The sequence below is a fragment of the Acomys russatus genome, chromosome 11, assembly GCF_903995435.1.
Source record: "Acomys russatus chromosome 11, mAcoRus1.1, whole genome shotgun sequence".
NCBI lineage: Eukaryota > Metazoa > Chordata > Mammalia > Rodentia > Muridae > Acomys > Acomys russatus.
The window spans coordinates 7278294-7303167 of record NC_067147.1 but is presented as its reverse complement, the minus strand read 5'-3'; the positions used below and the strand labels follow the sequence as shown (position 1 = coordinate 7303167).

General features: G+C 46.6%; 1 protein-coding gene across 1 annotated transcript in view; it reads left to right on the top strand.

Moving 5' to 3' along the window:
- The window catches only part of Vwa3b (von Willebrand factor A domain containing 3B), a 178888-nt gene that overhangs the window by 20302 nt on the left and 133712 nt on the right, over nucleotides 1-24874 (top strand). The window contains 2 exon segments of the mRNA XM_051152785.1: nucleotides 6432-6601; nucleotides 9310-9425. Of these exon segments, the coding sequence (XP_051008742.1) occupies nucleotides 6432-6601; nucleotides 9310-9425 (286 nt within the window).

Below are 24874 nucleotides of genomic sequence, written 5' to 3'. Positions count from 1 at the left end.
CTCATCTGGACAATCCTTCATTGAGCTGCTCTTCCCAGGGGATCCTGGATGGTGACAATTGACAAAACTAAGCAGCACAATCCCAAAAGCACAATCCTGTCCACTCCTGAGCCCACTGGTCTAGAAGGTTCCAGGCTTCAGTGAGGGCTTTGGCAATAGCAGAGTTAGAGCAACCAAAATAAGACCCCCGTACCCACCCTGTGAGCCTACCTAAGCTCCTCTGTGGGGTTACAAGGATAGAACCTTATGTGTGGCCAGACCGTATATCTCCAACACATTACTTCTATTCTTGCCTTTCTGCTGATTAGAGAAATGAATCCCCATCTGTAGGGAACAGAGAGAAGTTGGGAGACTCCTCAAAGAATCCCGGGAACAAGGAACTAGAGTTTCCTCATCACCCATGCTCTGTATCCTAGCAGTGATGTCAGCTTTAATTGTCCACTTGACACAACGTGCAACCGCCTAAGAGTCTCAGTGAGCCCAACTGGATTGGGCTTGTGGGTGTGTCGTGGGCGTGTCTTAGTTGATTAGGGACCAGCCCACTGTGGGCAGCACCATTACCTAGGCAGGGCACTATGAATACAAGCAAGCGAGCATGTGTTTACTCGTTTGTCTCTGCTCTTACTGTGGATGTCACATGACTAGCTACTTCATGCTCTGTCGCCTTGATTTCCTGGTCCCTTCCTGGACTATAACCAGGAACTGTGAGCCGAAAGAATGACTTTCTCATCTAAGTTGACCTTTTGTCAAGATATTTTATCACAGCAACAGACATGGGACCAGGATAGCACCCAATTGGATGTACTGACATAGGGTTTTGATAGGGACCTTTGATAATGAAACTTCTCCTGAGAGAAGTGCGTAAGCTGGTGCCTCGTGACTTCTTCAGCCACCAGACATGTTTCTCTGAGTGACTCTGGTGACGGCTCTCCTCAAGAGAGTGATTCAGTGTCAAGGGATTTCTCTGCATGGGAGGGATTCCTTAGCCAACCTCAACTCCTCCAGAGGGGGGGAGGTCTGCTTGCCTTTGAGATGTAGATGCTGAACACTTGCCTCCTCTATTCTGGAAGATGGAGGACTGTAGGCTTCAATCTTTATGTAGCTGCACCCAGGAGTCCTCTCTTTACTTACTAAACAAACAAACAAATGCTGACACATTCCTATTGGCCACCAGCCCATGTTTACCAATGCTAAGGTGATGGTTTGAAATTGGGACCACATTTGTTTTTCCTTGCAAAGCCAGCTGAACACATGTTTTCCATTAAAGAAGAACCAAATACAAACCGTTTTGTTCTTTGGCTCTTCAAGTCTGCTTTGACGTCTGCAAAATTCCAAGTGTCTAGATCTTAATAGGCATTCAAAATGGAATGTTTCCCAGGCCTGGGATGTGTGTGTGTGTGTGTGTGTGTGTGTGTGTGTGTGTGTGTGTTGTATGTGTGTGTATGTGTGTGTGTGTATGTGTGCAAATGCACACACACAGAAGCATGCTCTTTCTTTGTGGACTTGGGTGTACTGCTGACTGCTGACTCTGGCCATCTGATAAGACTCCTTCTCCAGATGACCTTATTTTCCTCCTTTCTTCCCCTGGGTTCCTTCCCACCTTAGGAGATATGAACAAGCCAGTGAGTGCCAGGGAGCCCTTTAGAAGAAGGACCAAAAAAGGTACCTGCAGGAACTGGCCACCACATTAAATCTGTGGCCCAGAGCAAATTTAAAACCTATACAGACCACAGAAGTCCTTCACCAATATAGCCTCTTCCTGGGTGAACTCAAGGAAATTTCTAGTAAACACATTTTTCCTGTGCATTAGGAAATGGCAGGCTCCTATGTCTTGTAAGAGTGAAAATCAGTATGCATGTGTGTGGTGGGTAGACCGGTTCCCCTGAGGGCACGCTCTTCTGCTCTGTGCCCCTCATGACCACTCTGGAGAGTCTCGGTTCGTTCACGTAGTCTGCTGGGAAGAGAAGAGACTGAGATGCCAGGTCACTTTTGGAATAGTGACTGTAACTATCTGTCCTTTTCCTACTGATGACAACCTGCTTTGGGTTGTCTTCCTCCATCCTTGGGCCCCGAGACCCGTAGGCACCAATATTCAAAACTTAACACGGAAGCCAGTGCTGTAGGAAGCCCATATGTGGGGGAGAGCATCGGCCTTATCCAGCACTGGGCTTAGTAGCCTGGAAGAATGAACAAGATGGAACTCTGAGCATGGGCCTTGGGGTCTAAGAGGAGCCCAGGTAGGATGCGGCAGTCTGTTTAAGTCATGTCTCCAATACCAGCAATACCAGGGCACAACTGAAGCCCAAGTCATCACTGTATCCTGTGCCAAAGGCCGTGGTTCATGGGAAAGGCAGTCCATGAGCTACTGGGGCAACACTTGGAGGTGAGGCCTGGGTTCCTCAGGGCCCAGCTGTGCTGACAGGCACAGAGTTCCCATAGCAGGCCGTGGAAACTTGGAGCCACCCAGGTCAAAGGAAAGAAAACGTTGCTGAGCCTCGTCCAGGGTTCTGGTTGTCTGTGACTGCTATCAGAGATCCATTCATGCTTTCAGAAGGCCGTTTGCCTCGCAGGATACCTGGCTTTCTGTTTTTGTTTATCTTAGCCTTTCTCTCACATACCTGGTAGGCATACATTTAGATTTGGGTTTTTAAAAAATCCTATTCACAGGGAGACTAAGTGAGTGAATTAAAGACAGAGTTTTCTAGTCCTATGAGGGCTTTGCTCTTCTGATTGCCAGACTGTCCATCTGTAAAATTGATGTCTCATTTGTTGCAGTCTGGACAGATATAAACATTTTTTCATTGTGAATAACCAGGGCACTTCAATTGTGTATTGGACAGTGAAGGAATTAAAAGAAAAACTGTCAATATGATTGAGTTTGGGGGCCTAGGTATAGGCCTTGAATGGCATAGAATTGAGGTTTGAGAAGTGGATGGTGCTGGGCCAGGCAGGTGAATTTGCTAAGCTTATAATCACTATGGTGGGAACAGTGGGTGGAACACAGACCTTAGAGCCTGGAAGGTCAGAGAGTTAGGCGTGGTCCAGGGTGTTAGGAGGGGTCCAAGAAGCTAACTAGAATTGATCCCAACACTGACCAAAAGGAGGAGGTCATCACCTTGAAGGGAATCAGAAAGTCAAAACGGTCCAGGGCTGGTTTAAAATGCTGCTGTCTTTTGCTATCTGAAGAGAGAGGCAGTGTCTTTGCTGGGCTTCCTCACCATGTTTTTAGGGTGACCTTCATTTTGTTTCTTGGAGAAGGGAAGATTTTATGCGTGAGGCTTTGGGATGAGAGCCGGCCTGGACAGGTGGTGGAGCGGGTAGCTGGAGTAGAAGCCGCTGCTCCTTGTTTGTCTGTCTGTCTGTCTGTCTGTCTGTCTGTCTGTTTCTTCCTTCCTTCCTGATGCCTGGAAGGTGCCAAGGTCTCTTCATCTGGGCAGAACGCAGGTTGCAATGAAACAGGACATAAAGATGCCATCCTAATGTGTGTGTGTACCTGGAGTTCCATGATTGACTGGACTATCTGTCAGCCCCAGGGGTCCCCCAATTTTTTATTCCCAGCGCTGGCATTATAGGCGCTCATCACTGAGCTACTACAAGGACTGGTGAGGAAGAGGCATGGGAGGGGGTGGGGCTTCTCTGTGCCCCTTGGAGGACGTAGTGGCTGCAGTAGTCTCGTCCGGGCTCTCTGCTGCAGATATAGGCTCCTGACCAATGGGGCAACGAATCCGGAGTCAACCCCCTCTCTACCAGGGTTAAAGATAAGGGGGGACATTTATTGACCAGCTTCAGCTCACAGGGAGTTGAAATTAAAGCATAAATAAGTCATGGGCTCGGTGCTCTGTGTTGACAAGTCCTATGTCAACTTGACACAAGCTAGAATTATCTGAAAGGAGGAAGCCTCAATTGAGAAAAGGCCTCCATGAGATCCGGCTGTAAGACATTATCTTAATTAGTGATTGATGGGGGAGGGCCCAGCCCATGGTGGGTGGTGTCATCCCTGGGCTGGTGGTCCTGGGTTCTATAAGAAAGCAGGGTGAGCAAGCCAGTAAGCAGCGCCCCTCCATGGCCTCTGCGTCAGCACCTGCCTCCAGGTCCCTGCCCTGCTTGAGTTCCTGTCCTGACCTCCTTCCGTGATGGCCTATGATGTAGAAGTGTGAGCAGAAGAAACCCTTTCTTCCCCAACTTGCTTTTTGGTCGTGGTGTTTCATCCCAGCAATAGAAACCCTAGTTGAGACAGGCCTTAAGGAGATGATAAAGCCTGTTTCTCACCACACGGTATATCTGCTGAGACTCCTACCCAGTTCTTTGTGGAATGATCCATTAAGGTGACCTTGAGGGACAGGTTCAGATGGTATACACTACTGGCTTTGTACTCTCAGTGATTTCTGTACAACACACATACACGTTAGTATAACTCCTCTTAAAACAAAGCCATGAAGATTAAGTTACATGGTCTCATGTTTGACACGAGAAGAAACCAAAGATAGGTCACTTACCTGAATTCATAGGATGCATTCATGTCAGGAGAGGCAAAAGCCTCAGAAGAGCAAGAGTGGCCCCAGTGAGAACAAGTGTCTCGGGTTTCCTTCGATGGGCTTTACATATCCCTGATTACACCAAGAACGCATTTCTGGGGAAGCAGGCACCTCCCAGCTTAAGAAGGACGTGTCACTGTAGTAAAGGAAGTAAGTCAGTTTCATTAAAACAAGTCTTGCATACTTTCTCTCATCTCTCATAGATGTTCCAATGGGGGCAGGTGGGCACAAAAGAGGTACTTTTCTCACTGCTGTGACAGAATGCTCAACCGAAGAAGGCTTTATCTTGAATCACGGTTTAAGAAGGGATATTGCCTGTTGCTGTGGGGAAGGCATGGTGGCAGAGTGTGACGTGCTCGAGAGCAGCCAGGACACAGAGAGCAGACAGGAAGTACAGCTGAACTCTGGAACCTCAAAGCCTGCTTCTAGTGACCTACTTCCCCTAGCAAGGCTCAACCTCTTCATGGTTCTAGAACTTTTCGAAACCGTGTCACCAGCTGGGGACTTGAGTGTTGGGAAAAAAAAAAAAAAAAAAGAGCCAATGGGGGAATCTTTCCCATTCAGTCTATGGTGGGAAGAGGACAAGGAATAAGAGGGGGAGATGAGAGGGAAACAGAGGGAATATAGGTAATCAAAGCTCACCAAGCAGGTGTGTGAAGACAGCATAAAGGAATCCAGTATTTTGCACAATTAGTGTACACTAACACAAAAGGTGTAGGTGTAGTGTGTGTTTGTGAAATGTGGTTGTGTGCGTGCGTGCTGTGGTGTGGGTGACATGTGTCTGTGGGGTGGTGATGTGGGAATGTAGCATGTAGTGGGTGTGTGCAGTGTGTGTGTACAGTGTACGGTGTGGTATGTGGCCATGGAGTATGGTGTGTATTTATGGTATGGTGTGTGGGTATAGGTGTGCATGTGACATGGTGGCTGTGCTGTTTGTATTGGGGACGGTATGTAGTGTGTGTTGCGTTTGGTGTATGTGAGTGTGATGTGTGATGTGTGGCCTGTGTGTTTGTTAGGTGTATGTGTGTGCTGTGGTGTATCTTGCGTGGACCATGTGCAGTGTGTGTATGCGTGTGTAGTACGTGTGTGTGTGATATTGCGGTGTGCAGTATGTGGGTGTACGTGTGTATATTGCTTTTGACATGGATTGCCCATTCCCCCATTCTACTCTAGCATGGCAAATGTGTGGAACACATCTTCCTGAAGTCAGGACAGCTTCGCATGCTTGATACGTGGGAGTGTGATGTGCAGTTTGTGGGCGTGCTTGTGTGTGTATTGCTTTTGACATGGGTTGCCCCATTACCCATTCTACTCTGGCATGGCAGACACGTGTGCAACACATCTTCCTGAAGTCAGGACAGCCTCACCTCCCCAGGCCTGTGTCCCCTAGTGCAGTGACAGCAGAGGGCCAGCCAACTGGGAACACACCCTCTTTTCTGCATCCTCACTCAGATTGACACCAGATGAGTCTGTGCTCTAGAATTTGGGCACCACCTCAGGAAGTGGATAATTGTATGCTTCCTGCCCGCAGTGGCTGCCTGGGCCAAGACTTCCTTTGTTTCCTGACTTGAACACAGCCTTCCTCTCCTGTCTATGTACCTGTGGGCCCAGAAGCAGCTACTCTCGAAATCTGCCAACTGTATTCTTCTTTGTACAGTACCTGAGAACTGTGGCCACTGTCAAGAGACTTTCCTGAATGACTTACTTGCTGGCTTTGTCTCCGTTGCCACCATAGAACTCTGAGCACACGCTCTCTTCTTTCTGTCTACGCCTGCCCCGCCCCCTCCACTCCACTCTTGTAGCGATTAGGAAAGGTATTGCTGGTGAGTCTGGTTCAAGGCTGTAGTGTCTGCGGCAGGGCCAGAAGCCATTGCCTTTGGTGCCTCTGTCTTGCAGATTGAAGCCATTTACTACTTTGTGGTGGGGAAAGTTCCCGAGGAGTCCCAGGAGCTTCTTCTCCAGAGGGCTTTGGAGATCCCATATCCAGTCTGCACAGTGTCCTTCAATGCCAGAGGAGAAAAGACCGTAGCTTTCCTGAAAGAGCTGAGTGCCAAGACTCACAGCAGGTAGGCAGCAGGAACGAGGGCCTGAGAGAGGGTGGCCCACTTACAGGTGAAGATTCTTGCCCAATATGCCACTGCGTACAGTCTCCATTGTCAGTGTACCCTTTCCGTTGTCAATCTGGCTCTTCTGTTTTGCTGTCTTGGAGTCTTGTAGCCTGAAGATGCTGCCTTTTCAGTCAGCTAATGCCTAGAGACAAGGACTAGGCTCTCACACCCAGAGCCATCATCACCCCAGGGCCAGACACTGGACAACTGGAGATCTCTTTGCATCCCAGAGCTTACTGAAGTTGTACACAATAGCCAGACTTTTTTTTTTTTTTTAATATATAGGTTTTTTTGAGAGGGAATTGTTAGTGATATTGAGGCCTGGACTTAGCCCTTATTGACACTGTAAGCAAGCTGGGAATACACATTTTTACCCACCATTTTGTCTAATAGAGTTGGGGAAATGCAGTTCCTCGCCCACAACCCCAGGAACCCTGATTTTCCATGTCTGAAGAGGGTTAGGGCTCTTTGTGTGTAACATGACTTGTGAGAGTCTGCACTCACCACCCTAGAAGCTCTTCAAGAGAGAAAGACAGCTGGCAGGATTCTTCCTCTGGCTTGTCCTTGCCTTCCCTCTCCTAGAGAACATTTTCTAGAAGGTTCAGTGCCCAGGGAACAGCATACTGTAAGCAACACTGATCCTGATACTGACTTTTAGCTCCTCCATGGCAGAGTGGTGGGTTTGCATAAAAAGGTCAGCTGGAGGCCCACCTGCATGCTCTGGACCCTCACAGGTGAGCCCAATACACAACCCTCGGTGCTTCTGTGTGCTGCAGTGTGGGCTCAGGCACACCATGCCTTCTTTTGTTATGCTCTGGGCTGCTGGGCCCAGGTAGAGGGCAGTGAAATGCCAACTAGAAACATCTCATTTTTCTGATCATAGCTCACAGGCTGCCTGGGCCTTGGGCTCTCCGACTGGACCGGTTGCCTCACCGCAGCGTGCAAGGCTGCTCTTGTGTGGAAGTAAGTGTGGGTGTGGGTGCTGTTGTAGAGCGGCACTCTCCAAAAAGCCTTTCTTAATGGCATTTCATCCCTTTCGAGGGAACTTCTCCCTGTTCTCTTTTCTAATCCAGAGAACAGATGTAAGAGGCTGGAAGGTTCCAGACACTCAAGGCCTTCGCACTTGGGGGTCTGGGCCTGCCAGGACAGACCTCACCTGTCCCCCGTGCCCAAAACACTTATACCTTGCTCTGTCATGCAGTCATTAAAGGGAGGGAGCTGGCCATTTCTGCTCTAGAAAGTGCCTCCAGGAGGCAGGCACAGCAAGGTCTCAGAACAGGCCTCAGGAATGGTCTTGTTCACTGTGCCAAGTCTCACCTGAAACTCTTTAGGGAAATGACAGGCTTTCTACAGCACAGGAGGCCCTAGGCCGCTCCCACTATTTGCTCACTTATCTGCCCACTCCAAGCGGCAAGGCAGGGTTCCCTGAGCTGAATTAGCTGACAAGGCAGAGGCGGATCTCTAAGCATCCCTGGAGACTTCCTTTGCCAGTCAGAAGTTAATGTCCCATCATTAGCTTGACTTTCTGGGTTACAGTTAGGGGGTTTCGGGAGTGCAATTTCAGGGCTGGAGGTGTAGCTCAGGGTGCCTGGTCAGTGTGTGTGAGGGCTCTAGCATTGCACAGAAAAGGGGAAAAGAAAGAGAAAGGAGAGACTAGCCCATCACCTTGCCGGACACCAGCAGCTGCAAGCTCTACCGTGCAATGAGCTTGTTAAAGTCTTATTCTGACTCACCAGGTCCAGGCGGGAGCCTTGGGATCACGGATCTCAGCAGCGCCCAGGTGACACTGCTGATGTTCTTTGGACCACACTTCGAGCTGGCAGGCCCCTAAAACGTGTCCACACAGGAATTCTTTTCATTAAACTCAAACCCCGGGGACTGTTTGCTGAGCTACAGTTGACAGAGGCCACTCAGCAGGAAGCACATTAGTCAAGGCTGTCTGTACCCCCACCCCCAGCTTTCAATGTTGAACCAGTCAATGCTAACAGCAGCTAGTGGGGTCCCTCCTTTGATGCCTGGGCCATCACAACTGTGTTGATGTGATAGAGACTTAGGGACAAAGAGACAAAATAACACAGGCTGTCACTTTCCTAAGGTCAAGAACTACCATTTGGTTGAGCCAGTTTCTGTGACGAGAAACCTCATCACTGAAACTCTCAAGCCGTTCTTGTGTGTGTGCACATGCGCACACAGTGTATGTGGAGAGGCCAGAGTTCATGCTGGGCCTTCTGTCCAGTCACCTGCCACCTTATTTTCCGAGACAGGGCCTCTCACTAACTTGAAGCTTACTGGTTCGGTTCGGCTGGCCGGCCAGCAAGCTCCAGGGATCTGTGTGTGTCCATTTCATCAGTGCTGGGGTCACAGATGTACGCTGCCACCCCTGGCTGTAATATAGGTGCTGGGCACCCGAGCTCAGGTCCCCAGGCTTCCCCAATAAACACGCTCCCACGCTTGGTGTTGGGTGTAGAGCCGTGCACCTGTCGTCCTGCTACTTGGGACATGGAGGCAGGGGGATCGCTTGAGGCCAGAACTTCCAGACTAACGGAGCAACATAGTGAGGCCCTGTCCTGAGAACACAAAACAAATCAAGATGTGGAACACCGAAGACAGCAAGTTGAGAGACTCGGTAAGCATGTGCCTAATCCAGACTGCTTTTCGTGTTTCAGATCCCACGTCTTTGCTGAGAGAACAGACTGTCTAGAGTTCTCTGCATTTTCCACAGAGGAGGTTGACAGCTCAATGACGTGGAATTCAAGGAAACTGAAAGGGAGAGTCCCGCCAGGTACCCGGAATCCTGAAGGAGCGGTATTGTTTATAGCCTTAGTCATTTCAAGCAGCCTGCAATACAGTTCAGAAATAAAGGACAAAGTCGGGACCATCCATACTTTTTTCTTATTTCTGTGGCACAGGAGCACACCCACTGGAGTTTCATAGCTAATTGCTCTGCCTAGAGACTGCTTTAAATGTGTCACTCACAGAAACAGCCTAAGTGATGTGTGCTTACTGACATGAGAACCTTCTAGAGACTTGGCCCTAGCCATGCTATTCCTAGGGTTTGGTCTAAGCTAGGCAGAGCCACCCTGCGGCCTGGGTTAACTGGGAGGGCTGCATGGGTGCGGGGGGGGGGGGGGGGGTGCAGTCCTTGCAGTACTCAGGATAGTTGCTCTGTGCTTCTTGTGATGGAAGCAATACTTTTGGGGTGAGCCTGCCCTTGTGAGGGTCAATAGAGACTTTGATGGAGGCTGAAGGAACCGTATTTTTCATTCTGGAATGTTGTCTAGTGAATGAGGTCACAGAATCAGAGAGTAAGGGAGCTGTGATTCAGAAAGCCAGTGATGGAAGGGTACTCAGAGAGCCACTGGGACTGATGAAATGGTAGAATGCTAGGCAGCAAAAATAGAACCACTGAGTAAAGACAGGGAAGGGCAGACCTGTCTGATTGTTGCATGACACGACACAGCATGACATGCAGAAACTGTGGTGGCTTGAATGTGATGTCCCCCCATCATCCCGGGTAACTGGATGCTTGGCCCCCAGCTGGTGACACTGGAGAGGCTTAGTAGGTATGGTCTTGCTGCAAAGTGTGTCACTTGGCATGAGCTTTGAAGCTTGAAAGCCTCCGTCCATCCCTTTTCTTCCTGCTTCCGGTTTAAGATATGGGCTCTCAGTTTGCTGCTGCAGTCACCATGCCTACCTGCTACCTGCAACAGGTGCCTCCGTGATGGTGATGCACTCTTATCACTTGAAAACCTGAAGCCCAAATAAACCCTTTCTTTAGAAGTTGCCTTGGTTATGGTGTTTTACAACAACAAGAGGAAGATAACCGAGAGGTTTAAGAGAGCCAGTTCCACCCTTCTGCTCAGGTGCAGCTGTTAAATAGGCTTCTAGTTTGAATGCAAGGCAAGGGCGACTCCTTCCGTAGAGGGAAGGAGTCTTTGTTTCGCTTAACAGCGTTGCAGAAGCTCATAGGAGAAGGGCGTTTGCATCATCAGCTAGGAGTATCAGGTCGGAAAGCTTGTACCCGACACACACGTTACATATTCAAAATCTTCGTGTCCCAGAGATCGTAGGCCAGGAGAGATTTCTGTAGAGCACCTCTCTAAGTAACTGGCATCTTTTTCTGATTGTGAAGTGGACATGTCCAGAGAGTTTGCGAACACGATTGGTGCTCATTGTGCTGGCTAGCGTTTTTTTGTCAACTTGACGCAGTGAGTCATCTGGGATGGCAGAACACCAATAGAGGAATTGCCTTCATCATACTGGCCTGTAGACAAGTCTGTGGAGATTTTTTTTTTTTTTTTTTTATTAATGATTGATGTGGAAGGACCCAGCTCACCCCTGGGCGTGTGGAAGGACAGTGGCACCCTTGGGTGTGTGTGTGGTCCTGGGTTGTGTAGGAAAACAGGCTGTACAAGCCATGGGGAGCAAGCCAGTGAGCGATGTTCCTCCATGGCCCCTGGTTCAGTTCCTGCCTGGAGTTCCCGCCCTGACTCCTCTTTATTTATTTATCTATTTATTTATTTTTTAAAGATTTATTTATTTATTATGTACACAGTGTTTTGCCTGCAGGCCAGAAGAGGGCATCAAATCTCATTATAGATGGTTATGAGTCACCATGTGGTTGCTGGGAATTGAACTCAGGACCTCTGGAAGAGCAGCAACCAGTGCTCTTAACCTCTGAGCCATCTCTCCAGCCCCCTGACTCCTCTTTATGATGAACTTTAGGCTCCAAAGATGCAATAAACCCTTCCCACCCCAAGCTGCTTTTGGTCACGGTGTTTTTCACAGCAACAGAACTCAAACTAGTGCGTACCTCTGTCAGGGGAGAGAACAGGAGCTGTCACCAGCGTCCCAAGGCTTGTCAACTGTTACAAATAGGGCTTGATTTTGACCTGTGCATTCCCGGGGCCCCTAATCTGTTTGCTGCTGCTCCACCTGGATACCTGAATAATTTATAGTGGACGGGGATGTAGCTGCCTCATTGCTCCCAAAGCGGGAAGGTCTAAGAGCATGTGGCTGGCATAGAGGAGGGGGCTTTGATGCTGCATCCTCCCAAGGAAGAAGTTGAAAGGCAAGTTGCAGAGAGGTTTGCTTTCCTATCAAACCCACCCTCAGTAACTAACCCATTCCCACAGTAATGCTATTGATTCATTCATGACAGTGGAGTCCTCAGCAAGTCCCACATCCACTTCTGTTGCGCCAGGGAGTCACACACAAACTATAGCACCTGGCATCCGGGTGACAGGAAACGTCTGCCCACAAAGCTGGTATTCCCACAGCTTCTGTCTTCCCAGCCCTGGAAACAGACAACTTAAAGTACAGACAGAAATGTTTTCTAAGAATGAGGTGTTTGGCGTTTAGTAATCGTGTGTTCCAAGTTTGGGAGGGAGGTGTCAGGTGTATCCATCACAGCGCCCCAGAAATGCCATTGTTTCAAAGTCGACTTCTTCCACTCAAAAACTGCCCAGGAATCATTCGCAGATGATTTTGGTTTAGGAAATGTGTGGTTCCCAGTCTTTCCCTGGCTCCAGGGGGGCGGTTCTTGAACTTCTGCTGTGCCGGCTCCCCCTCACCTCCCCAGCTGCTACAAGGACTTTATCAGTCTCCCAAACCTCCAACAGGGTGGGTGGAGTCTGACTCCGTAGGAGATAATTTTATCTTCACTGGGTGGAAAACTGGCGCTACTTAGAGAACTCACTTGCCAGCTAGAGAAAGTTCCAGGTGTTACTGACTTTGGATTCTACGTAATCGGTTTTTAAAGTCTGGCTCTTCCCCTTCCTCTATTCCAGTACAGAAACAAAACAAAAATAAGACAAAACAACAACAACAACCAAAACCAAAAACTCTACTCTGCAGCCAAGATAAAGAATAGTTTTAAATTTGTAATGTGTGTGTGTGTGTGTGTGTGTGTGTGTGTGTGTGTGTGTATAGTTCAGCCTTATTAAGAATATTCACTCTGTGCAGCTGTCACTGCCACTCAGCTCCTGAAATCTGTCTTTTCAAATGGAAACTGCACCTGCGAGACAATGACATCCTTGTGTCTTATTCTGTTTGTGCTGCTATAACAAAACATCAGTTCTGGGAGCTGAGCAATCTAAGATCAAGGTGGCAGTAGATCCAGTGTCTTGTGAACTTCCTTGCTTCCAAGATGGCAGCTACATCCTCCAGAGGGAATGTGTGTTGTGTCCTGACTCGGCTAAAGAGATGGAATGGCATGAAACAGCAAGCAGAGGCCCCTTCAACCCCCCTCTCTTTCTTTAAAAAATATTTTAGTGTGTGTGTGTGTGTGTGTGTGTGTGTGTGTGTGTGTGTGTGTACTTGTGCCACAGTGTGCCTCTGGAGGTCAAAGGACAACTTGCAGGAGTGGGTCTTCTTTTTTCACCAGGTGTGTCCTAAGTGTCAAATTCAGGTCATTAGGCTTGGTGGCAAGTGTCTTTTCTTGTCACACCAGCTCCCTTGACCTTGTAAGAGTGCTACTCCATTTATAGGGAAAGAGCCCCCGTGCTGTAGTCATTTCCCCAAGCTCTTACCTCCACCGCTGTCATATTTGAGTGTTAGGCCTCATCAGATGAGTTTTGGACATACAGTTAAGCCACAGCACAGTATCCTTCCTTCCTGCAGCCCCTGGCAGCTACCATTCTCTGTTTTATCTTCTTGAATCTGCCTGTTAATACAGACAGCGTGTATTCTATGAGTGACATTTTTTTTCACTTAGCGTGATGTGTGATTTTTCTCCTTTAAAAGAACATTCTTTTTTTTCAATGACTTTTTAAAAATTGTGGGAATTTTTTTTTTTTTTGACACAGAAATATCTTAGTTGGTAAAGTGCTTGCTGCATATGCCTGAAGACTCTACCCCAGCTCCCAACCCCTGTGTAAAAAGTTGAGCGGTGCTGTCCACCTGTAGTTGCTATGCTGGGGAGTTGGGGAGTTAGGAGGGTCTCTGGTGCTTTGCTGGCTTGCCAGTCTAGCCAATCAACAAGCCCCAGATCTCAAAAAATAAGATGAAGAGCGACTGAGGAAAACACCCAACACTGATCTCTGGCTTACTCATGCATACATACAATGGTAACAGGGGTGGGGTGTTGGGGGAGAGAATTAAATTAATTCCTGTGTGTGTTTGTGTGGTCTTTACTCATCTCTGTGTCTGGATACAACTGATCCTATGCCAAAGTGTCTTGCTCTAACACTGTTTGCCTTACTCCCTTGAGACAGGGTCTTCCACTGAACATGGAGCTTGCTACTTTTTGGTAAGCTGGTAGACCAGTAAGCCCCTGAAATCCCTCCTGGCTCCAACTTCTCAATGATTGGGTTACAGGCATTTCTGTCTCCACCAGACTTTTATGTGGGTGTTGGGAATTTGTATTCAGTCTCCTCAGTTCTAAATTGATGCTTGTCATTAAAAATATATATATTTTTGTTTTTCAAGACAGGGTTTCTCTGTGTAGCCCTGGCTGTCCCAGACATACTTTGTAGACCAGGCTGGCCTCGAACTCACAGAGATCTTCCTACCTCTGCCTCCCTGAGTGCTGAGATTACAGGCATGCACCACCATGCCCAGCTCGTTAAAAATACTTGTTTCTGCGGATCCTACGTTCCCATGACTACCCTCCATCCCCCTCTCCTTTTCTGGCTAGTTATCCTTTCTCATGACTCCTATATACACATATACGCACATATATAGTCCTTAAAAATCCAAGATCTTCAGATAAAAGAAAACACGAGTCTGGGAGCTTTTACTTAATACAGTAACTCCTAGCTCTACTGCTTCATCCATTTTCCTGCAAATGTCATGATTTCATTGGTCTCTGTGGCTGAATAAAATGTCACCATGTATATATGTGTGTCACATCTTTATACAGTCATCTGTCTATGGGGCATTTCTTAGCTATTGTGAACAGAGCAGCAATGTACATAGATGTGCAAGTATTTCTGTGGTGTGCTGTGTTAGGGTCTTTGAGGTATATACGCAGGCAGGGTATCGCTGGGTCATATGTTAGTCTTGTTTTTAGTCTTTTGAGGAAACTCCACACAGACGTCCATAGTGGCTACACGAGCTTATACTCTTACCAATAGTGGAAAAGTTTTCCCTTTCTCCACAGTCTCGACAGCATTTGCAAGCCTTTGTTTTCTTGGTGATAAGTCATTCTGCTCCGAGGGTTTTAGTGTCACCATTGCTGTGATGAAACACCATGACAAAAAGCAGCTTGGGGAGGAAAGGGTTTCTTTTATTCATAGCTCCGTATGGCAGTTCATCACCAAAAAACAGTGAGGGTAGGAGCCTGGAGGCAGGAGCTTACTGGCTTGCTCCTCATGCCTTGCTCAACCTGCTTTCTTTTTCTTTTTTTTTTTCTGAGACAGGGTTTCTCTGTGTAGCCTTGGCTGTCCTGGACTCACTTTGTAGACCAGACTCACAGTGATCTGCCTGCCTCTGCCTTCCAAGTGCTGGGATTAAAGGCGTGCGCCGCCATACCTGGCTTCAGCCTGCTTTCTTATAGAACCCAGGACCACCAGCCCAGGGATGGTACCACCCACATGGGGTTGGCCCTCCTCCATCAATCACTAATGAAGATAATGCCCTATAGACTGTGTACAATCTGACCTTATGGAAGCATTTTCTTTTTCTTTTTTCTTTTCTTTTCTTTTTTTTTTTTTTTTTTTTTTTGAGACAGGGTTTCTCTGTGTAGCCTTGGCTATCCTGGACTCATTTTATAGACCAGGCTGGCCTCAAATTCACATCAATTGGCCAGCCTCTGCCTCCCAGAGTGCTGGGATTACAGGCGTGCATCGCCATGCCCCCGCTGGAGGCATTTTCTTTATTGAGGCTCCCTAGCATGCTGGCGTGAGATGGAATTTCAAAGTAGTTTTAATTTTAATTAAAGGAATATATGTAGTGGAGTGTGTGTGTGTGTGTGTGTGTGTGTGTGTGTGTGTGTGTGTGTGTATGATAGTTTGCTTATCCATCCATCAGCAATGGACACGTGGGTTGCTTTTATTTTTTGGCTATTGTAAATTACACTGCCATGAGCTTGGGGTTACAAATGCATTTTTGACTTCCTGCTTTTCATTCTTAAATCATTTACGGTAATTTTACTTGTATTTCTTGAGGAACCTCCACACTATTTTAGATAGTATTGGCATTGTTATACACTTCTGCCAACAGTGTACAATTATCCCGTGTCCTTGTGAACAGTTCTTACTTTCTGTATTTTCTCTAATAGCCATGCTAATGGGTATGAGATGGTATCTCAGTATGGTTTTGACATTCATTTCCTTGATCCTCAGTGATATTTAATATCTTCCATGTGCTTTTTGAAAGAAATGTTATAATGCAGTATTTAAAATTCAAAATGGATACAAAGTATCCATGGTGATCAAAGTAAACATCTAGCTCTCTTCTAGCCTGATGGAAGCTACTTCCAGGCATTGTGGGAGGATCCCTTTTTGAGCCTTGGTCACTACTCAAAGTTCCCTCCACCCCCAATGCTTAGTGTCAAATTGCCACTTCAAGATATGGTTCCCCAATGAGCAAATGAGGGGATTCTGTGGACAGAGTGAGAGGCTCCTCCTCACCCACAGGCTGCAAGCCTGAGGTGGTCAGATGAGAGCACTAGTCCGAAAAGCAGGGAGGGACTGCCATGCTGTGGGGCCTCTGGGCCCAGCACCAGTTTTACAAGATGCAACAGAGGACGGTTCACCATCATCTGACCTCCTCGTCCGCCAACTGCGCAGGTTCCAAAATTAGGGTATGTAGAGAGAAGCTGCCCCAATGCTGGGTTTCTTTTTTCATAAAACTTGTTTTGTTTCTTATTTTTTTCCCTTTTTTGCTTATGTTTTCTACTAGGCTCTGACATTATTTTTTTTAATTGAAAAATAAAATCATTCATATTACATTTCAATTGCTATCCCATCCTGTGCATCCTCCCATTCCTCCCTCCCTCCCCGCTTTCACCCCATTCCCCTTCCCTATGACTGTGACTGAGGGGGACCTCCTCCCCTTGAATATGATGCTAGGGTACCAAGTTTCTTCTTGGTAGTCTGCTATCCTTCCTCTGAGTGCCATCGGGCCTCCCCATCAAGGGGGCATGGCCAAATATGGGGCATCAGAGTTTGTGTGAAATCTGACATTATTTTTAAAATCAGCTTATGGATTTTTATTCCTCTTGTTTGTATGATTTTGGTTGCATTTCTTAATTGTGCACTGTTTTCTTAGCTTGCTGTGGTGTACATGCCTTCACCCCTTGGTCACCTCGTCTTCTTCTTCTTCTTCTTCTTCTTCTTCTTCTTCTTCTTCTTCTTCTTCTTCCTCTTTTGAGACAGGGCTTCTCTGTGTAGTCTTGGCTGTCCTAGACTCGTTTTGTAGACCAGGCTGGCCTCGAACTCACAGTGATCCACCAGCCTCTGCCTCCCGAGTGCTGGAATTAAAGGCGCGCACCACCTCGCCCGGCCACGGTCACCTTTTCATGCTTCCTTCCTTTTACCCCTTTCCCTGCCCTCTTTTTATTAGATTCAATGATTATTTCTATTTTTACATACCTAAATTTCTTTTGCTTAAAGTTGGTACACAAAGTAATGGGTTTCATGATGTCATTTTCACATGTATGTGGCATTGTACTTTGTCCTTATCTGTCTGCCCTGACCCCTCACCCCCACCCCCTTGCTGGTCTCCTTTCCTCTAGATGGTCCCCATTCTTGCTTTCATGTCATATGGATTCCATTGCTTTCTCTTCTTACCCTCCCCCTCTTCTTCCTTTCATGGGTCCCTTTTCTGTTTTCAGGTCCTACACACACACACACACACACACACTCACACACACTACTGTGCATTTTAATACCTGTAGCAATTATCACTCTGAATCCAGCTTATTTTATCTATAATGATCTCCATTTGTATCTGTTGTTCTAAAAGTCATGATTGTTTTTCTTCCTTTTGAGCAGAATAAGCCAGCCCAAGGTATACAAATGAGGGGATTCTCTGGAGAGATCAAGAATTTTCTCAGCCACAGGCTGCAAGCCTGAGGTGGTTAGAAATGGGTGTTGAGATGGATGGGTGGAAAGTCCCTATGGGACAACACAACTCCACTGTTGTACATGTGCCACATCGGCTTTGTCTCGTCTGGGCTGGATGCATTTTCCAGCTATTGGAACTAATACAGCAGTGAATACGTGTTTTCAGGTGTCTCTGAGCTGGGCTGACCTGGAGTGCTTCGGGGATGTACTCTCAGGAGTGGCAGAGTTTGGTTGTATCCTAGTTCGGGTCTTTGAGGAGTCCCCACCCTGACTTGCACAGGAGCTGCACACTTTGCTCTCCCACCAGCAGTGGGAGGCCTCCTCTTTCCCCGCTTCCTCACCAGAGTTGGAATCTCAGGTCAGGTTGACCTTACACTTTTCTTGTCTGAAAGGATGTCGGATGCGTGGAAGAATGTTTATTTGTCACGTGTGTGTCTTCCTTCGCAAACTGTCTGTGCCATTCATCCGTATGTTCACTGATTGAATTGTTTGGTTTTGTTTTTGGTATTTGAATTTTAGTATTCTTTTTGTACTTTAGTTATTAGTCTCCTTTGAATTTGGTTGGGGATTACACTGGCTCTCTAACTGGCTATTGGTGTTATAGCCTTTTCACAACATTAATATTGCCAGTCCATGAGCACAAGAGATCTTTCTGTTGTCCATGTCTGGAAGTTTATATGGTATACATCTGTGCTGAATATTTTTATGTCAACTTGACACAAGTTAAAGTCATCTGAGAGGAGGGGACCTCAGTTAAGAAAATGCCTCTGGCTGGGTGGTGGTGGTGCAGGCCTTTATACTCAGCACTCAGGAGGCAGAAGCAGGTGGATCTCTGTGAGTTCGAGGCCAGCCTGGTCTACAAAGTAAGGACAGGACAGCAAAGGCTATACAGAGAAACCCTGTCTTGAAAAACAAAACAAAACAAAACAAAAAACAAAAAAAGAAAAGAAAATGCCTCTGTAAGATTGGGCGGTACATAAAATCAGCGCCCCTCCATGGCCCCTGCCTCAGCTCCTGCTCTGAGGTTCCTGCTCTGTTTGAGTTCCTGCCCTAACTTGCTTTGATAATGTACAGTGACGTGGAAGTATGAGCCAAGTAAACCCTTTCCTCCCTAAGCTGCTTTGGTCATGTGTTTCACCACAGCAATGGTCACCTTTACTAAGTAAGACACAGTCTTTTGCTCCTTGGCTAGGTTTAGTCCTGGATATTTAAATTTATTTTTTTGGAAATGCCACCCATGAGTACTGTGTTTACATCAATCCCACTCTTTCTCTTCCCTGTCCAACTCCTCCCATTTCCCCACCTCTATCAAAGTTATGATCTCTTCTTTAAATATTATTCATTAATTTTCCTTAAATATTATTCTCTCTCTCTCTCTCTCTCTCTCTCTCTCTCTCTCTCTCTCTCACACACACACACACACACACACACACACACACACACACACACACCCCTACTGAGTCCATTTAGTGTTGCTTACATAGCCGGGCGATGGTGGCACATGCCTTTAATCCCAGCACTTGGGAGGCAGAGGCAAGTGGATCGCTGTGAGTTTGAGGCCAGTCTGGTCTACAAAGTGAGTCCAGGACAGCCAGGGCTACACAGAGAAACCCTGTCTTGAAAAACCAATAATAAATAAATAAATAAATAATGTTGCTTACATGTGCACTTGTTTAGGGCTGCCCACGTGGCATGGCTAATGTATCAGGAAGCTCATCTCTGGAGAAGACTGATTTTTCTTCTCTTAGCAGCCATTAATTGCCTGTGTCTTAGTTAGGATTTCTATTTTTCTAAAGAGATACCATAACCACAACAACTCTTAATGCAGGACATTTAATTGGGGCTGGTTTACAGTGTCAGAGTTTTAGTCCACTATTGTCATGGTGTGAAACATGGCAGCACACAGATAACACGGTGCTGGAGAAGGAGCTGGGAGTCCTACATCTTGGTCTGCGGGCAGCAGACGGAGACTGTGAGCCACACTAGCCCTAGCTTGAGCATAAGAGACCTCAAAGCCCACCCCCCACAGTGACGCACCTCCTCCAACAAGGCCACACCTCCTCCAACAAGGCCACACCTCCTCCAACAAGGCCACACCTCCTCCAACGAGGCCACACCTCCTCCAACAAGGCCACACCTCCTAGTAGTGCCACTCCCTATAGACCAAGCATTCAAACACAAGAGTCTATGGGGGCCATACCTATGTAAACCACCACAGCCTGTATCCCTATAGATTCAACACAATACCAACGAAATTTCAAGTTCCATATTTTCAAAGCTAAGGGGAAAATTCTGAGCATTCATTTATAAGCATAAAAGATCCCAGGTAGGCAAACTAGTCCTGAGGGGGGGGAAAAAAAACTATGTTGGAGGTCCCATGTCTGATTCCAAGCTATGCTAAAGTGTCACAGAAGCAAAAATAGCATGGTGCAGGTGCCAAACAGACACACAGATCAATGGAGGAGAATAGGGCACTAAATATAAAACTACAGCTACAGCTACAAGCATTGACAAAGACGCTAGAAGTAACCAGAGGGGAGGAAGATGGACTCTCCACCAAGAGGTGCTGGGGAAACTGGGTGTGTGGGAGAGTCGGTTCAGATCCCTACCCCTCACCCCGCACGGTCATCAATTCCCAGTAGATAAAAGGCCTTCGGGTAAGGCTCAAAGTGCTGGAATCATTAGAGGAAAAAGCAGGGAAAACACTTCATGATACAGAATAGGCTAGGGACTTTCTCCAACGGATCAGGAAATAAGGTCAACCAGTGACAAACGGGGCCTCAGGAAATTGAAATGTTCCTGTACAGCAGAGAATGAAGCATTTAATCCAGTAGGAGCCAGTCCAAGAATGTGAGAGTCTCTTGGCGTTCATGTGGATTTCATCCCATCTCTAAATTATTGAGCACAATGACATACTGACCCTGTGACTGCTTAAAGCCTGCTCTCTCTTTCTCTTTTCTTCCCTCCTCCTTCCCCTCCCCCTCTCCTCCTCCTCCCCCTCTCCTCCTCCTCTCCTCCTTCCCCCCTCCTCCTCCTCTCCTCCCTCTCCTCCTCCTCTCCTCTTCCTCCCCCTCTCCCTCCTCCTTCCCCCCTCCTCCTCCTCTCCTCCCTCTCCTCCTCCTCTCCTCTTCCTCCCCCTCTCCTCCTCCTTCCCCCCTCCTCCTCCTCTCCTCCTCCCCCCTCTCCTCCTCCTCCTCTCCTCCTCCTCCCCTCCTCTCCTCCTCCTCCCCTTCTCCTCCTCTTTGCCCTCTCCTCCTTCTCCTCTTCCCGTCTCCTCCTCCTCCCCTCTCCTCCTCCCCTCCTCTTCTTCTCCTCCTTGTCTTCCTCCTCCTCCCTCCCGTCTCTCTGTCTCTCTCCCTCTGTGTGTGTATATGTGTCTCCCATGATATTTATGCCCCTTTAGTCTACCCTCAAGTATTCCCAAGCATATTTCTTAAGTATCTTGTTTAAAAGTCATACCAGTCATGTGTGGGAAGTGACAGAATGACGTCAGCGTTTTCCCCTCAGGAGTGAAACAGCCTGGACGTAATTTGTTGAGTGTGTGTGGCTGGTGTGGGTCAGAGCTGGAGGTCTGAGCCCAGGCTGTCCTCGGTGCTTCTGAGGCAGTGGAGACACTTTGAGGACTCAGGGAAGACAGGAAGTGTTCTTGCTACGGAAGGACTTTCGCTGTTAAACATCTCAGAGTCTTTCCCTTTAGTCTTCCTTAAAAATTAACCAAAACATAAGCATCATATTATTGTGTAATTTGAACATTTCATTTTCCAGTTGATGTTATGGCAAGTATTTTCTCAACCTAGTAAGTTAGTATGTGTTTTATACTATAGACATTCAGATATCTAGGACTTTTTAAAGTCATGTGGTATAGTTTTGTCAACCATTGCCTGTTAGACATCTCAGGAATTTTTTAATGTTTTCAACTATTGTTTTTATATTTATATTTTATATACTTCCTCTTACATTCTTAGAATTTAAAGGACCCGATTTCCAGCAGTGAAAACCCTGATCAACTGTAAAACTGGACCAAAGGATAACTTCTCATTTGAGTTTTTCCAAAAATGTTTTGAGATAATGTAATTCACACCAATAATATATGACGAATACCTATTTCAACTAGCATCAAAATGGTATTTTACTGTTGGCTCCAATTAGAATTTATTTAATGAAGATATTAATGTCAGTTGGTAGTGACCATCACTCATTTTGTACTTACCAACTTCTTTTAACTTTTTGTTGGGTGTATGACTTGTGGGTAATTTACAGTAGCCACTATGCCATCTTTCATGTGGCTGTTTTTCATATGAAAAATTTAAATTTTCATAGCAATGCAGTCTATAAATCTTGTATCTCTTAGCTCCTTTGTGATTTTCTCTTCTGAAGTGTGTGTGTGTGTGTGTGAGAGAGAGAGAGAGAGAGAGAGAGAGAGAGAAAGAGAGAGAAACAGACAGACAGACAGAGGGAGAGAAAGATTAAGCAAAACCAAAAATAATTTCTGACTAGCAAGCTTCATTTTGAAGTGTGATGGGACGGGGTGGGATGGGTGGACTCTCTCCTAGATACATACGATTAGTCTTCACACCACTCACTCTCTCTTCTTCACTCTGAAAGTGTGCATCCTCCTTTGTAGTAAATAGACTGTCATCTGCGAGGGGCTTGCTGCTGAGCCAGCTAGCCTGTCTCATGTTCCTTTTCTGTTCCAAGACTACACATGCATGACTTTTGACATTAATTTTCTTCCCCGCCTTGCATATTTATCTTTGAGGTGGGGACAGGTTTGGTGTTCTTTAGTTTACTGTGTTTCCAGGCTGAATCTTCTAGGACACAGGTAAGCCTGGCTTCTGGGCCGCCTCATTCGACCTAAGCTTATTTTCTCAGTTTCCATTGACACCCTACGCTTTTGGTAATGGACACATTTTCTTTCTCTTCTCTTGCCTCCAGTTTATCACTATAGATGTAGTGAGCTCTTGGGCTGCAGTTTCAAAAGGTAGACAAAGGAGTGAGCATCAGCAGCGGTCTCTTACTGAAGACTTGCTTGTTGTGATGATGCAGAAGGCATCCAAATACTCGTAACAATAACATGGCACTTGTAACCACTGGCAGTTACAAATATAAGACTGTGACAACAGTCTCTAAATTTTTCAGAGGACTTCAGGTGGCTGCACTCCACTGATAACATCTACTTACTAGAGTGTGGATATGTTATAGATAACTATGTTGTCATTAGCTTTGATTTCATCTAATCTTTGTTGATACTTAGGATGGTTTGAATGAGAATGTCCCCCATGGGCTCTGATGTTTCGGCAGTTAGTCCCAGTTGGTGGCGCTGTTTGTGTAGATTAGGAGGTTCAGTCTTAATGGAGGAAGTAAGCCACTGGGGGGTAGGCTTTCAGCCTTCAGCATCCTTTGCCAGTCTTAGTTTGCTCTCTCCGCTTCCTGTTTGTGGTATGAGATGTGAACTCTCAGCTGTGCCTGTTACCTGCGACCATGAATCCTGCCAAGAGGGTCTCTTGTCTGAAGCTGTAAGCCCCAATAACTCTTTATTCTTTAAGTTGCCTTGCTTTATATATTTTTAAAGCAGATATCTAAGGAATTCATATCCTGCAACAGGTTTTTACAGGTTATAATAATGTCACATCTAAGTGAAAATTTTTGTGAATGATTACCACGTTTCAGGTCTGGTACTTGGGGATGATTCCTTGTATCAGGCTGAGAGGAGTTTTGCCTTGTTTCCTGCCTCATGGCAAGGGCACACAGACTTATAGCTCTCATGTAAAACCATTTTTTCTTTGTTTATTTGGCTTCTTATAGATGTGTGTTAGGTCCTTGGGGGAGTTCCCCCCTGTCCCTCCAATTTGATTTTTCCTCCTGTTTGCTCTCCTTGGGCTGTGCTTCTCAAGTGATGAAACTTTTTCAGGCATGTGGCATGGGTACTGTGTGCAGCTCAGGATGGCTGACTGTTAGGTTTTAGGTATAAAATATCCCTTCCAAAAGTTCACGTGTTAAAGTCTTGACCTCAGTGCACACACAAACTGATGAGATCCTGATTCTCTGACTTCATGAATGCTGAATCCCTGGAGGGACTCCGGCTTGATGGAATTAATAGGAGAGGATGGAAACACAGCGAGGCAAGACCTGGTTGAAGGAAGTAGCTCACCAGAGTCATACCTTCGAAGGGAGCTTTGTTTCCCAGCCTGTCCTCTTGGTCACTCTGCCTATAGCCATGAGATCAGTTGATTTGCCCATGACCACTGTGATGTCATCCTTCTCCCAGGTCCAGTGGCACCGAACTGACCATGGGCTGAAACCTCTAAAACCAAAAGACAAGGAACCGCTGCTTCCTGGGTTGGTTATATTGGGTACTTTATCACAGGGACAGAAAGTCTGGCCAACACGTTTACTTAATGGTTCACTGCATTTTCTGTTTTTCTTTCATTATTTTCTGAGATTCTATGACCCATATTTTTGGCTAGAAAGAACTTGAAGACCAAGAACAAGGAAGGGACTGAGCTCAGAGTTACCTCCTGAGTCAGGAATTGTTCTGAGGTATGCTGCAGATACAACTCAGACATGACAGTACCCAGCCCCATGGGTCTTCAAGGGAAATTTTGTATTATCCTTTACTCTGTGGTCCAGTATTGTCCAATGCCCACTCCCCAGGACTCCCATGACCTTCTGTTTCCTGGCACTCTGTCTGGACCAAGATCCTGTTCTTCCCAGCACCATCCCGCTTTCTTTCCACAACGCAAATTTTAATTGCCGCCACAACTGGGGGTGGAGGAAATCCTCCCTGTTTTTTCTTTTTTCCTGTCTTTACTTTCTGGAGCCTCTCACCATTTCCTTTTAAGAGCTGAGTCTTCCCTCTACCCCTAATGATAGATTCCTTGTACTTGGGGCCACTTGAGATTCTCAGTTTATTTACCTCATTGAATCTGGAAAATTCCAGCCATTATTAGTATTAGTAGTAATAGTATTAGTGGCAGTGTCAGAAGTGGGGCAGTAGTACTTTGACTCTGCAGCCTTACACATTTTAGGCTGGTACCCTTCCACTGAGCTGTGTCCCCAGGCCTCTTCCTACTTAAAAAAAAAAAAAGATTTTAAAATAAGATCTCTCTAAGTTGCCAGGCTAGCCTTAAACCCACTCTATAACTTAGGCTACTCTTCAACCTCCCAGGTACCTGGAATTACCAGTCTGTGTACCTGGTGGGCTCAGTAATTATTTATCATC